General features: G+C 40.5%; 1 protein-coding gene across 2 annotated transcripts in view; it reads right to left on the bottom strand.

The window, feature by feature from the left end:
• The window catches only part of CIST1 (colon, intestine and stomach enriched 1), a 250,454-nt gene extending 238,569 nt beyond the window's left edge, over positions 1-11,885 (bottom strand). For both annotated transcript variants that reach the window (XM_073655181.1, XM_073655182.1), the window contains exon 1: positions 11,738-11,885. In XM_073655181.1, coding sequence (XP_073511282.1) covers positions 11,738-11,804 — 67 coding nt within the window. In that variant the 5' untranslated portion in view covers positions 11,805-11,885. The remainder of the gene's footprint in view (positions 1-11,737) is intronic.
• Between the last annotated feature and the right edge of the window lie 2,496 nt (positions 11,886-14,381).

The following is a 14,381-nucleotide window of genomic DNA, read 5'->3' as shown; positions in this document are numbered from 1 at the left end:
GAGGCGGGATGTAGTGGCAGCAGAAGATGGTACTACTCCCCACAGGCGGAGCAGGGCCTCAGGGCAGAGAAGACGGATCAGGGGAGTAGTAGTAGGAGATGTGGTGCGGTGTAGTGCGGTGCCGCGTTGCAATAAGGAACCGGAGGCAATAGATGCAGTCTTCCAAGCTTTACTCACAATGTTAGGTGTCAGCTGCAAGGCTTCTCCTTGCTCCTCACGGCGCGCTGCGGCCATCAGGAAGGGGTTCAGCACACTCCGGGTAGTTCGGGCTCATCAATCAGGACTCCCTGCACCAGAGTGTTCCTAGACTTTCCCACTAGGTCCTCTCCTGTCCGTATGTGGTGCGTGTTACAAGGCTGGGTCTCCCTCTGGACTATGCACAGAACAAGGGTACGGGTGGCGACTCCGCTCCGTCCGTTACCCGATGGGATCTATTGAGCCTCCGGGCTTCTCCGACTAAGACTTAAAGTGACAGAGTCAGATATCGGGGGCCGGTACCCCTTTTGCAGCAGGAGTCCCTCTGACTAGGCCAGAATAGTGAGGACAGGTGGCGTATACCGCTCCGTCTGCATCCCCCTGGGATCCTTTTGCCTGCAGAGCTTATCTCCTCTGCTCCCCTCCAGGCCTTCTTAGGTAGGGACCTTGACGGGGTAGAGACAGCCGTTAACTCTAGCCCGCCCCTCGCCTCAAGGCCAGAGGACGAGGACCGTGTATCCTCAATCAGCTGCAGGTTCACACAGAAGGCCACGTTCAGTGATGAAGATCACAATCAAAGACCATAAGCCCAAGATGGCCGTTTATTAAATATGAATTTTGTGGTGTAACCTAAAGTGCGTCCTCCACCCTCACCCACTACATGGTTCCCCCTATCTTTTGGTTCCCCCCATCTCCTCTTATCCCAGCTTGGGCAGCACCCTGGTGCATATAAGAGCCCCCCTCAGGTGGGAGAAGTGTAGTGTTGGATGCTGAGGTTGAGTCCTGAAAGGTGCTCCTTCCTTACCTCGGAGAGGAGATACCACACCTCGGTCTGAGGTGCAGTACCCCTGTGGCGACTGAACCCTCAGGGGCGCCACACATCCACCACTGTTGTCTTCCGTGGGCGTCCAGGTCCTTTTGCATTGATGAGTTCACCAGTGCTTTCTTTCTTCTTTCTCAGGATGTACCAAACTGTATATTTTGCCACTCCTAATATTGTAGCAATTTCTCGGATTGTTTTTTTCTGTTTTTGCAGCTTAAGGATGGCTTGTTTCACCTGCATGGAGAGCTCCTTTGACCGCAACTTTACTTCACAGCAAAACCTTCCAAATGCAAGCACCGCACCTCAAATCAACTCCAGACCTTTTATCTGCTTAATTGAGAATGACATAACGAAGGGATTGCCCACACCTGTCCATGAAATAGTCTTGGATTCAATAGTCCAATTACTTTTGGTCCCTTTAAAAACAGGGTGGCACATGTTAAGGAGCTGAAACTCCTAAACCCTTCATCCAATTTTAATGTGGATACCCTCAAATGAAAGCTGAAAGTGTGAACTTCAACTGCATCTGAACTGTTTTGTTTAAAATTCATTGTGGTAATGTCTAGAACCAAAATTAGAAAAATGTTGTCTCTGTCCAAATATGTATGGACCTAACTGTATATCTACTGGAGACTGGTACAGCGATGGGAAGTAAAATGGCTCCACAGTATGCAAATCTTTTCATGGTCAAACTGGAAAGTGACTCTTTGTCCTCATGTCCCATCAGGCCTCTGGTCTACTATCGTTACATTGATGATATTTTAATCATCTGAACGGAGTCTGAGCAACAGCTAAAGACGTTCCATGAACACTTTGATCAATTTCTTCCCACCATCAACCTAGCACTCAACTATTTCTGTACTGAAATGAACTTTTTGGACACCATCATTAAGCTACAGAACAGTGAGATAGAGACATCCCTGTACTGGAAACCAATTGACCGTCCAACATACCTTAAATGGGACAGTTTCCATCCAAAACACATAAAAAACTCTATTGTCTACAGCCAAGCCATCAGATACAATCGGATATGTTCCAACCCTATGGATAGAGACAAACACCTTTGTGGCCTCAGAAAGACTTTTTTGAACCAGGGCTACCATCCAAGAACAATTTTGAACCAGATTACAAGAGCCACCATAATAACACGGAATCACCTCCTACATTACAAACCCAAACAAGAAAGCAACCAGGTGTCTCTAGTAGTCACCTACAATCCAAATCTGGAGGTGCTAAGGGGAGCTGCACGGAAACTACAACCTTTACTACAAAAAGATGCCCGATCACAATCCGTATTACCAGACTTTTCACTTCCATGTTTCAGGCAGCCCCCAAATCTAAGAAACATCATTGTCAGAAGCTCAATGTCATCTCCACCAGCTACAGGAACCTTTCCCTGCAACCAGAACAAATGTAAAACATGTCCATTTATAATGACCACAGACAAGATGAAGATATCCAACTCACATCAGGACTACAAGATCCCAGGTACTTTCAGCTGCATCACATCCATTGTGGTGTACTTAATTATATGTACCAAATGTCCAGCTGGGGGTCTGTATGTAGGGGAGACAGGGCAAAAATTTAGAACAAGGAGGAATTCTCATCGCCACACAATAAAAAAAAAAGAATAGATCTACCTGTGGCCAAACATTTTTGTTTCCCTGATCACAGCATCACAGACATAAAATTACTGGTATTAAAAGGTAATTTCAAATCTCAGACAGCCAGAAAAGTTTGAGAATACAAACTCATGATGACCTTTGACACTTTCAGAGCAGGAATGTGCTCTTCAGACCTGAGGGGTCATCACAACCCTGGACCAGACCTCAATCACAGGACAATAAAACTTTCACACTCCTTATCTATGAACTATTCCAATATTTATGGCCACAACTGTTTATCCCTATCCTATAGTAATACTTCTGCTTTACTACACTTATCTCATCTATTGCATTATTTCTGTGTCTTGCTGTGTATAAATATGTGACTCTTCAGATTTTGTGTTATACTTGTTATGATCTGCAAACAAGTACTAAGGAAAGAAGGGGAAAGCTTTCCCTACAGTAAGACTAAGCTGAATCCCTACGATGTAGCGTGCTGCCTGTTCCTAGCGAACAGACCCTCCTTAGTCCTAGGCTAGTCTGAACGAAGACCTATAGAATGAAGGGAAGGTGTCCCTAAAAGACCTAAGGACTGGAACAAAAATGGGACACCTCCTGAACAGAGAAAGTTGTTGCAAAACACAAAAGATAAACTGACAAAAAGGTACTAGAGGTCCCTAAAGGACCAAGCGAACTGAGAGATAGGCACAGAAGCACCTGGCTAGCAAAACAGTCAAACAACACTGTAGTCCAGCACAGCAAAGAAGGCGGAGCTGGAATATAAAGGCAGATGGTCACGTGACCGCAAAACACAAGATGGAAAAAACAAACAGGAGGGTTCTAACAATACTATGCCTGATGAAGAAACCTGAGTAGTTTCAAAAGCTTGCAATTTGTTACCATCTTTTCGGTTAGCCATTAAAAGGTATCAACCACTGAGGACTCTCAAATCTAAATATTTTTCTAGCTACTGGCTAACACAGTACAAAGATATATATTTTCCCTGATGCATTGCAATGCATTATACCAGCGATCAGAGCCATGAACGTTAAAGTCCCATAGAGGGACTTAGTAGAAAAGTAAAAAAAAATGTATAATTATTTAAAGTAAAAATCACAAAATAATAAAAAAGTAAAAAATAAATATTATACCCTTAAATATGTATTTTTATGAAAAAATAAACAAAAAAAGTACACATATTTGCTATCGCCACGTCCGTATTGACCTGATCTATAAAACTGACCCACTAGTTAACCCCTTTAGTGAACACCATATAAAAAGAAAAAAAATGAGGCAAAAACTATGCTTTTTCTTCATACTGCTGAACAAAACTGGAATAAAACAAGATCAAAAAGACGAATGTAAATAAAAATCGTATTGCTGGAAACGTCATCTTGTCCTGCAAAAAATAAGCCACGCAGCTCCATCAGCAGAGAAATAAAAAAGCTATATCTCTCAGAATACAGTAATGCAAAAATAATTATTTTTTTTCTATAATATAGTTTGTATTGTGTAAAAGCGACAAAACATAAAAAAAGATATAAATGTGGTATCGCTGTAATCATACTGACCCAAAGAATTTTACCGCACTGTGAACTGTGTGACAGCAACCAAACATTTTTATGTGTAACCGATATAAATGTGGTATCACTGTAATCACACTGACCTGGAGAATAAAGTCGTCTAATCACTTATACCGCATGAGGAACGGCATGAAAAAATAAAAATAAAACCAATTCTTCACCTACTCTTGATTTGTTCATTTTGTCTCAAAAGAAAAAAACAGTAAGACTCGGCTCACATGTATCCTGCACTGTACGCTAAGCGCTTACACCGGGGTTTCCATGTAAATCTCTGAAATACGTGATTCAGGCAGAACCCTCCGTGAAAGATTTCCTATAATGAGGCAGATGGAGGCACTGTGAACGCCGTCTAGCCTATGATCCAGCGGTTTCCGTCTTTTTAAGTGTGCATAAAAGCGCGGTCAACCACAGTTTTGTGCTCTTCTAAAAAGAAAGACACTGCTGAACAGAGGCCAGTAGGTGTCCAGAGTAACTCTGCTGCCTCATTATACTGAATGGATCCTTCAGGGTTGTCATCTGAATCACGTCATTCGGAGATTTCAATGGAAACCCTGATATAAGTGCTCAGCGTAGAGTGCAGGATAAGCGTGATCCAAAATGTTTCTGGCAAACATCCATGGAGTCAAAATCATCATTGCATCTGTAGATAAATTCCCATAAAGGTGTAATTTCCAAAATGGGGTAACTTGAGGGGGGATTCTGCACTTCTCGCTCTTAGGGGCTCTGTAAATGGAGTCTGCAAACTATTGTATGATAATTTGTTCTCCAAGAGTCAAAGAGCGCTCCTTACCTCCCGAGTCTCGCCGTGTAGCTATGCAGTACTGTACAGCCACATTCAGCATAAATTGTGTGACAAATCAGTAATTGATACAGGTTCTCTCACCTCTGCAATACTATGAAAATTGTGAAAACATGATGTATGGGGGCCTTGTGGACTGGAGTTTGGGAAACATTGCATTGGACTAATGTCAGGCGAAACTGCCCTTGATGGGTTTAGCCAACAATATAACATGTATGGGAACCCTGGACAATTGATCGTTAAGTATCCAGTATGATTGATTTAGGATTTCTTTTCTAGTTTTGCTTTGATGAGATACATTAGTGTTATTTATATCCCTGATTGTAAAATAGCACAATTTGGGTGACACAACAATCAAATCTATATTTGGGTCTTTGGAGTCATGAAGGACACCAAAAAAGAAGCCAAGACGAGGAGGTTGAGTGCAAGTGGAAGAGAGTAAGCCCCAATTCATTATGCCAGTTTTAATGATGGGCGTGCAGCAATAAAATTCACCAAATTAATGAAGAGGCTCACCTTATCAGTAGTGTATGCCTCCGTGCACCAGAAATGTTACTCCAGTCAGGGAATGACATTCCTGGTGCATGAAACGCTGCCACTTTTCATGAATATGACGGGTGGGTGTAGCTACACCTCGTCCCAGCTCCACCCCAGCAATGCCCATTTTGTCGGAGCTGTTTTAACCTGACATGAAAACACCAGAACTCGCAAACATGCAACTGTCCAAAGTCATATTCAAATTCTGTCATAAACACTTTGATGTATTAGCCTCTGAATATATGGTTAGTAAGGTATGAGGAGATCCAGGAGTTAGTCAAGTCAGTGATGCCAATGAGCAAGAGAGGTAGAAACTGGAGGAAGTGGTCAACTGTTTTAAGTGTAGATGACAGGTATAATAGAGGGGATCACAAAGTAATGTTGTGTGGCTTTGGCCAGATTATCATGTATTTGGTTCTTGGAGTGGAGTGATGGGGCAGTAATCAGATTGCAGGTGGTTAAAGAAAGAGTTGGATGAGAGATGAGAGGACAGTTTTACGGTGTACATGTTGAAGTCTTATTTGATCAGTCATGCTACCTTACTTGGAGTGAAAAGTTACATGTCACACTTCAATACCCTCAATAACACACTGGTGAAAAACAAGCTTACACCCTCATGGAAAAAAGTATGTGGCCATGCGTGGAAATAAAAGTCATAGAACCTCCTCACAAACTGGATATGTTTATATACAGTTGGAAGCAATATACATTTGTATCTAGTGAGATTACATGTATTTGCAAATGGTAGAACCAGCACTTATCCATAGAAACATTTAAAAGACAACCAACTTTTATTTTTCAATGCTAATAAAGGGATTAAAAACAGAACATCCTTGAATAACACAGCTGGCGTGTTTTGAACGTTTACACATACCCGGTTGTGAGTTATGGCATGAAATTGAATTTGTTTATATTTCCATACACAAGTGTAGTACAACCCCTGGCAAAAATTATGGAATCACTGGGCTCGGAGGATGTTCATTCAGTTGTTTAATGTTGTTGAAAAAAAGCAGATCACAGACATGGCACAAAACTAAAGTCATTTTAAATGGCAACTTTAGGGCTTTAAGAAACACTAAAATAAATCAAGATAAAAAATGTGGTACTCAGTAAGGGTAATTTTTTCAGACCAAGCAGAGGGAAAAAATGATGGAATCAATCAATTCTGAGGAAAAAATTATGGAATCACCCTGTAAATTTTCATTTCCAAAACTAACACCTGCATCAAATTAGATCTGCTCGTTAGTCTGCATCTAAAAAGGAGTGATCACACCTTGGAGAGCTGTTGCACCAAGTGAACTGACATGAATCATGGCTCCAACACGAGAGATGTCAATTGAAACAAAGGAGAGGATTATCAAACTATTAAAAGAAGGTAAATCATCATGCAATGTTGCAAAATATGTTGGTTTTTCACAGTCAGCTGTGTCTAAAATCTGGACCAAATACAAACAACATGGGAAGGTTGTTAAAGGCAAACATACTGGTAGACCAAGGAAGACATCAAAGCGTCAAGACCGGAAACTTAAAGCAATATGTCTCCAAAACAGGAAATGTACAACAAAACAAATGAGGAACGAATGGGAGGAAACTGGAGTCAATGTCTGTGACCAAACTGTAAGAAACTGCCTAAAGGAAATGGGATTTACATACAGAAAAGCTAATCATAAGCCATCATTAACACCTAAACAGAAAAAAACAAGGTTACAATGGTCTAAGGAAAAGCAATCGTGGACTGTGGATGACTAGCTGAAAGTCATATTCAGTGATGAATTGCGAATCTGCAGTGGGCAACTTTTGTTTGGTGCCGTTCCAATGAGATTTATAAAGATGACTGCATGAAGAGAACATGCAAATTTTCACAGTCATTGATGACATGGGGCTGCATGTCAGGTAAAGGCAGTGGGGAGATGGCTGTCATTACATCTTCAATAAATGCCCAAGTTCTCATTGATATTTTGGACAGTTTTCTTATCCCATCAATTGAAAGGATGTTTGGGGATGATGACATCATTTTTCAAGATGATAATGCATCCTGCCATAGAGCAAAGACTGTGAAAACATTCCTTGAAAGAAGACACATAAGGTCAATGTCATGGCCTGCAAATAGTCCAGATCTCAATCCAATTGAAAATCTTTGGTGAAAGTTGAAGAAAATGGTCTATGACAAGGTTCCAACCTGCAAAGCTGATCTGTCAAAAGCAATCAGAGAAAGTTGGAGCCAGATTGATGAAGAGTACTGTTTGTCACTCATTAAATCCATGCCTCAGAGACTGCAAGCTGTTATTAAAGCCAGAGGTGGTGCAACAAAATACTAGTGATGTAGTGGAACAGGCTGCCACGAGAGGTGGTGAGTTCCCCTTCAATGGACGTCTTCAAACAGAGGCTGGACAGACATCTGTCTGAGATGATTTAGTGAATCCTGCTTTGAGCAGGGGGTTGGACCAGATGACCCAGGAGGTCCCTTCCAACTCTACCATTCTATGATTCTATTGGAGTGTTCTTTTGTGTGTTTGTTTTTCATGATTCCATAATTTTTTCCCTCTGCTTGGTCTGAAAAAAATTACCCTTAATGAGTACCACATTTTTTATCTTGATTTCTTTTAGTGTTTCTTAAAGCCCTAAAGTTGCCTTTTGAAATGACTTTAGTTTTGTGCCATGTCTGTGATCTGCTTTTTTTTCAACAACATTAAACAACTGAATGAACATCCTCCGAGCCCGGTGATTCCATAATTTTTGCCAGGGGTTGTATCGACCCATTTCGAGTATGTAATACTTTCCCATAATATTATTTACTTTCACTGCACTGCCCTGTATCCAGGACTGAGGGCTTCTGTATGATGAGCGCAGATAAATTTAATTTTTTTATTTTTCATATACTGTGGCAACTCCCCTTCAGTGTCAGTATATAAGGTTACCTTTGCTAGTCCATAAGTCTAACTGTTATTATTTACCCTGGCCTCATGTCTAGGAGGCTTAGAAAAGCACTAGGTTAAAAAAAAGAATAAGGTCTGCTACTTGGTGGACTTCTGATGAAATTATGCAGTCATTCTATGTGACTTTTGAATCCTTACAGTGTGCGCACCGCACACTGTCAGGATCCTCCGATGTTGCAGGTAAGAGCAACCAGTCTCGTTTTCGCAAGTATGTGATTTGTATACTACCGGTTGCATTCCAACTAGATTCGCTTGCATTGAGCGATGCCAAGCATGTCTAGTTGGCATCTGATTGCATGAATGCAAATCGCATAATTGTGGTTACATGACCGGCCACTCTTGACTGCAGCACAGGAGACTCCTGACAGCAGGATAGAATATCATTATTTTTGGCAGCATATGTCCTGTTTACACTGATGATGTGCTGCCAAGAGTTATGATTTTAAGCAAGCTTAAAAATCATTTCACCTGAAGAACAAGCATTTTGCATGTTATTTTGGCGATTGGCAGCCTGCCTGGAAAGGCCAATAATGAAGAAACAAAAGTTTCTAGGAATGCTCATCTTAATAATAATAATTACATACTTACCTTCCGAACCAGGGCCTTTTCCAGGGATGTTGGTGCTGTGTTATGTGAAAGCTGAAGCCAATCAGTAGTAGCTGAATGGCTGCAGCCTTCACTTTTCCATTAGAGGGGACATCCACTCTGACGCAATACTGAAAGTCTGCAGCCGATCAGCAGCCACTGACTGGCTGCAGCGGTCACAAGACATAACAATGCGCTGGGAGACACACCGCAGACATCACTGGAACACAGCCAGTTTGGGGGATAAGCTTTTTGATTTTTATGTGGAGAATGTCAGTAGTTAAAGGGGTCTTCCCACAAACAAAAATTTATTTTAACCCCTTTCCGACATGTGCCGTACATGTACGGCTCATGTCGTGTCTCTCCCTTCAGCGCTGGCTCCGGCGATGTGCCCGCACCTTTCTGGGGACATGACAGCTGATCTGTACAGCTGTCATGTGCCCCTAAGGCTGTGTGCCCACTATGCGTTTTCCAAGCGTTTATGATGCGTTTTTTTCTGCCAGGGAGATGCAGAAACGCTCAGGAAAAAATCTGGAGCATTTCTGCATCGTGGGCACTTAGCCTAACAGTTAACATGTTAAATTCCGCTGTCAATCTCTGAGAGCGGCATTTCACATGGCCATGGCGGAAGGATGCCATAAGTCCTGCCCATTACTGCGGATCGCTTATAGGTTGGCATGACAACCCGGGGTCTGCAGGAGACCCCTGCAGTTGTCATTGCCAGGATGCTATGTGCGACGCCCAGCGGTCGGCGCTCATAGCAAGTGAGCAATTCTGCTACACACAGGCGATCAGGTAATCACAGCTTCTAGTCTCCCCTGGAGACTATTGAAGCAAATGTAAAGTAAAAAAAAAGTTTTTAAAAATATTAAAATATTTAAAAATTAAAAAAATCTAAAAGATCAAATCACCCCCCTTTTGCCCCATTCAAAATAAAACAATAAAAAAAAACAACATATACACATATTTAGTATCGCCGCATTCAGAATCGCCTGATCTATCAATATATAAAAAGAATTAATCTGATCGGTAAACGGCGTAATGAGAAAAAAATCAAAATTCCAGAATTACATTTTATTGGTCGCCGCCACTTTGTAATAAAATGAAATAACGGGCGATCAAAACATCATACCTACCCCAAAATGGTATCAATAAAAACGTCAGTTCGGTTCGCAAAAAATAAGCCCTCACCCGGCCCCAGATCCCGAAAAATGGAAACGGGTTTCGGAATTTTTTTTTTACAAACTTTGGATTTTGTTTTTAACCACTTAAATAAAAAAGAACCTATACATGTTTGGTATCTACGAGCTCATAATGACCTGGGGAATCATAATGACAGGTCAGTTTTAGCATTTATTGAACATGGTAAAAAAATAAATAAAATCTACTGTGGAATTGCACTTTTTTGCAATTTCACAACACTTGGATTTTTTTCCCTGTTTTTCAGTACACAATATGGTAAAACCAATGATGTCGTTCAAAAGTACAACTTGTCCCACATAAAATAAGCCCTCACATGGCCATATTGACAGAAAAATAAAGTTATGGCTCTGGGAAGAAGAGGAGCAAAAAACGAAAGCGCAAAAGTGGAAAATGGCCTGGGGGTAAACAGGTTAATGAATAGATCTTGGAATAATAATAATTTCCACAATTGGATGTGTAAATAAAATGTTCCTGTGCTGAGATAATCTTATAAATGTGCCCCTGCTGTGTGCTGTGTAATGGCTGTGTCTGACCATGCAGGAACATGGTCTGATCATACCACATCTCCTGGGCAGGGAGGAAGCAAAAGAGTATACAGACATTACAGCAGAAGATCACAGATAATTCTTTCTTTGAAGTAAAACATTGTTTAAAAACAGGAAGAGAAATGTTTTATCTCACAAAAAGAATCAGCTGTGATCCGATGCTGTAATGTCTGTATACTCTTTTGCTTCCTCCTCTGCCCAGGAGCTGTGGTATGATCAGACCATGTTCCTGTACAGTCAGCCGCAGCCATTACACAGTACACAGCAGGGGCACATTTATAAGATTATCTCAGCACAGGAACATTTTATTTAAACACATCCAATTGTGGAAGTTATTATTATTCCAAGATCTATTGTTTAAAATCAACTTTTGTTCGTGGGAAAAAAGGTTGTCCAGTGGTGGACAACCCATTTAAGGTCTAGTATATAAAATAAACTACAACATTCAGCAATTACAGTGGAAGAATGTTTGTGTGTTAGCGGCCATAAAGCTTGCCATCTGGATTAGGAAGTTCTTATACAAAGTGAAACAATATTTACACTTGTTATCCGTCAGGAGTGCATAGCGTATCAATAAAGTCCCAACCCTGACTTGCCTGAGTGCTATGTCATAGTATTGGCTTTACTGGAGAATTTTACAAACTCCTCAGCTGGCTACAAAACTTAAAAATGTTGCCTATTTTGTGCATAATTAATATCAACGTTAAAACATGACTCTTACTGCCAATTCATTTACTTGCATGTTATTAATGATAATCATTGCTAGGAATTATCATAGCTATAGTCAGCTAATAACTAGAAAATTATGTTACTAAAAGAAAAAGTAAAATAAGTATAATTTGGATGTATAATCTTCCAACCTTAAAAAGACAAGCTCATAACAAGAATTAAAGTAGCATCTGGATAAAGAGCTTAAGAAACTGTTACCTTGTGCTAAAGTAGCACACAGAAGGAGAAGAAGCAGCAGCGAGGAGAAACTGCGAGACACGGCCATGGCAAAGTCAGGCTTCACTATGGCAGCTGTTTGACAAATACCTTCAAACCACGTCTGTGTATCCTAGTGGCAAGGAAGTTAACAGGTGTAACATGAGCATAGGTCAAGCCTACTATTCTTAACTCTTTGTTAAAGCAAAGTTTGGCTGACACATATATAGCCAACATACATACAAAAACAAGGATATGTGTGCAGCAGAATATGGAGACTATATTTATATGAATTTTGAATAACTCCCTGTGCTATATTATCTGCAGTGGTGCTTGAAAGTTTGTAAACTCTTCAGAATTTTCCATATTTCTGCATAGATTTGACCTAAAACTGCAACAGATTTCCATACAAGTCCTAAAAGAATTTAAACGAGAACCCAATGAAACGAGTCAAAAATATTAGGTTTTTATATATTTTTTTAAATTAGGAAAATAATCACATCTATTAGTGTCAAAAGTATGTGAACCTTTATGATTAGCAGATAAATTGATAGTGAAATGATAGGCTGTTTTCTTTAATCTATGAAATGATAATCAGTATGAGTGGGCAACCTGTTATATTTAAAAAAGAGGGCTCTATCAAATTCTGATCTTCACAACACATGTTTGGGGAAGAGAGTCATAGCCCAACCAAATGAGATTTCTGAGCACCTCAGTATAAGAGTTATTAATGCTGGAAAAGGTTATAAAACCAATTCCGAAGAGTTTGAACTCCACCAATCCACAGTCAGACAGATTGTGTACAAATGGATGAAATTCAAGACCCTTTTTACCTTTCCAGGAATCGTAAACCAACAAAGATCACACCAAGAACAAGGAGTGTAATAGTATGTGCGTTATAATAGTAATAGTGTAATAGTATGTGAGGTCACAAAGAAACTCAAGTTAACCCCTAAGCAACTAAAAGCTTTTCTCACATTACAATGGCCCTCACAGTCCCCTGATCTGAACATCATTGAAAATCTGTGGCTAGACCTCAAAATAGCAGTGCATGGAAGACGACCCAGGAATCTCACAGAACTGGAATAATTTTCCAAGGAACAAACAAGAATTGAAAGACTCTTGTCTGGCTACAAAACGCATTTACAAGCTGTGATGCTTTCAAAAGGGGGTGCTACTAGATACAAACCATGCAGGGTGCCCAAACTTTTGCATCGCCCCATTTTCCTTTTTGTAATTTTTAAAATGTACAAGATGAAAAAATATATATATTTTTTGTCTAAAATACAAAGGAAATGTGTCATCTTTAACTTTAGCCCTTTTAGAGATCATTTCATTTTCAAGTTGCTTAACAGTTCACAATAACAGTAATTTTGACCAGGGGTGCCCAAACTTTTACATGCCACTATATATGTATACTCTGCATTTGCAGCATTTCTCTGTATGTGCTCTAATTATGCAGCATGTCTTTCATCTCTGTATGTACAGTATGTGCTCCGTGCATGCAGCATGTGTCTGTATGTAGGTGCTTCTTGTATGCATGCATCTGAATGTAGGTGCTCCGTGTATGCATGTGTCTGTATGTAGGTGCTCTTTATACATATATCTGTATGTATCTGCTCTCTGTATGCATATATCTGTAAGTATGTGCTTTCTGTATACATATGTGTGTGTATGTGCTTTGTGTGTACATGTGTGTGTTCTATGTGTATGCAAAGCAGGTGTCAGAAATGCAAAGCGCAGAGACACGAAATGAGGGCAGTCAGAGATATGTAAAAACAATATATATATATATATATATATATATATATATATATATATACAGTGCCTACAAGTAGTATTCAACCCCCTGCAGATTTAGCTGGTTTGATAAGATGCAAATAAGTTAGAGCCTTCAAACTGCAAACGAGAGTAGGTTTTATGAACAGAACCATAAATCTTACAAACCAAAAAGTTATGCTGCTCAGTTGAATTTTATTAAATTTTAAACATAAAAGTGTGGGTCAATTATTATTCAACCCCTATGTTTAATATTTTGTGGAATAACCCTTGTTTGCAATTACAGCTAATAATCGTCTTTTATAAGACCTGATCAGGCCGGCACAGGTCTGTGGAGTTATCTTGGCCCACTCCTCCATGCAGATCTTCTCCAAGTTATCTAGGTTCTTTGGGTGTCTCATGTGGACTTTATTCTTGAGCTCCTTCCACAAGTTTTCAATTGGGTTAAGGTCAGGAGACTGACTAGGCCACTCCAACACCTTGACTTTTTCCCTCTTGAACAAGGCCTTGGTTTTCTTGGCTGTGTGCTTTGGGTCGTTGTCTTGTTGGAAGATGAAATTACGACCCATCTTAAGATCCTTGATGGAGGAGCGGAGGTTCTTGGCCAAAATCTCCAGGTAGGCCGTGCTATCCATCTTCCCATGGATGCGGACCAGATGGCCATACCCCTTGGCAGAGAAACAGCCCCACAGCATGATGCTGCCACCACCATGCTTGACTGTAGGGATGGTATTCTTGGGGTCATATGCAGTGCCATCCAGTCTCCAAACGTCACGTGTGTGGTTGGCACCAAAGATCTCGATCTTGGTCTCATCAGACCATAGAACCTTGAACCAGTCTGTCTCAGAGTCCTCCAAGTGATCATGAG

The sequence above is a fragment of the Phyllobates terribilis genome, unplaced genomic scaffold, assembly GCF_046119375.1.
Source record: "Phyllobates terribilis strain yellow unplaced genomic scaffold, ASM4611937v1 Scaffold_1__5_contigs__length_1240528914, whole genome shotgun sequence".
NCBI lineage: Eukaryota > Metazoa > Chordata > Amphibia > Anura > Dendrobatidae > Phyllobates > Phyllobates terribilis.
The sequence above is the reverse complement of the archived record's forward strand: the minus strand, read 5'-3'. Positions and strand labels throughout refer to the sequence as shown.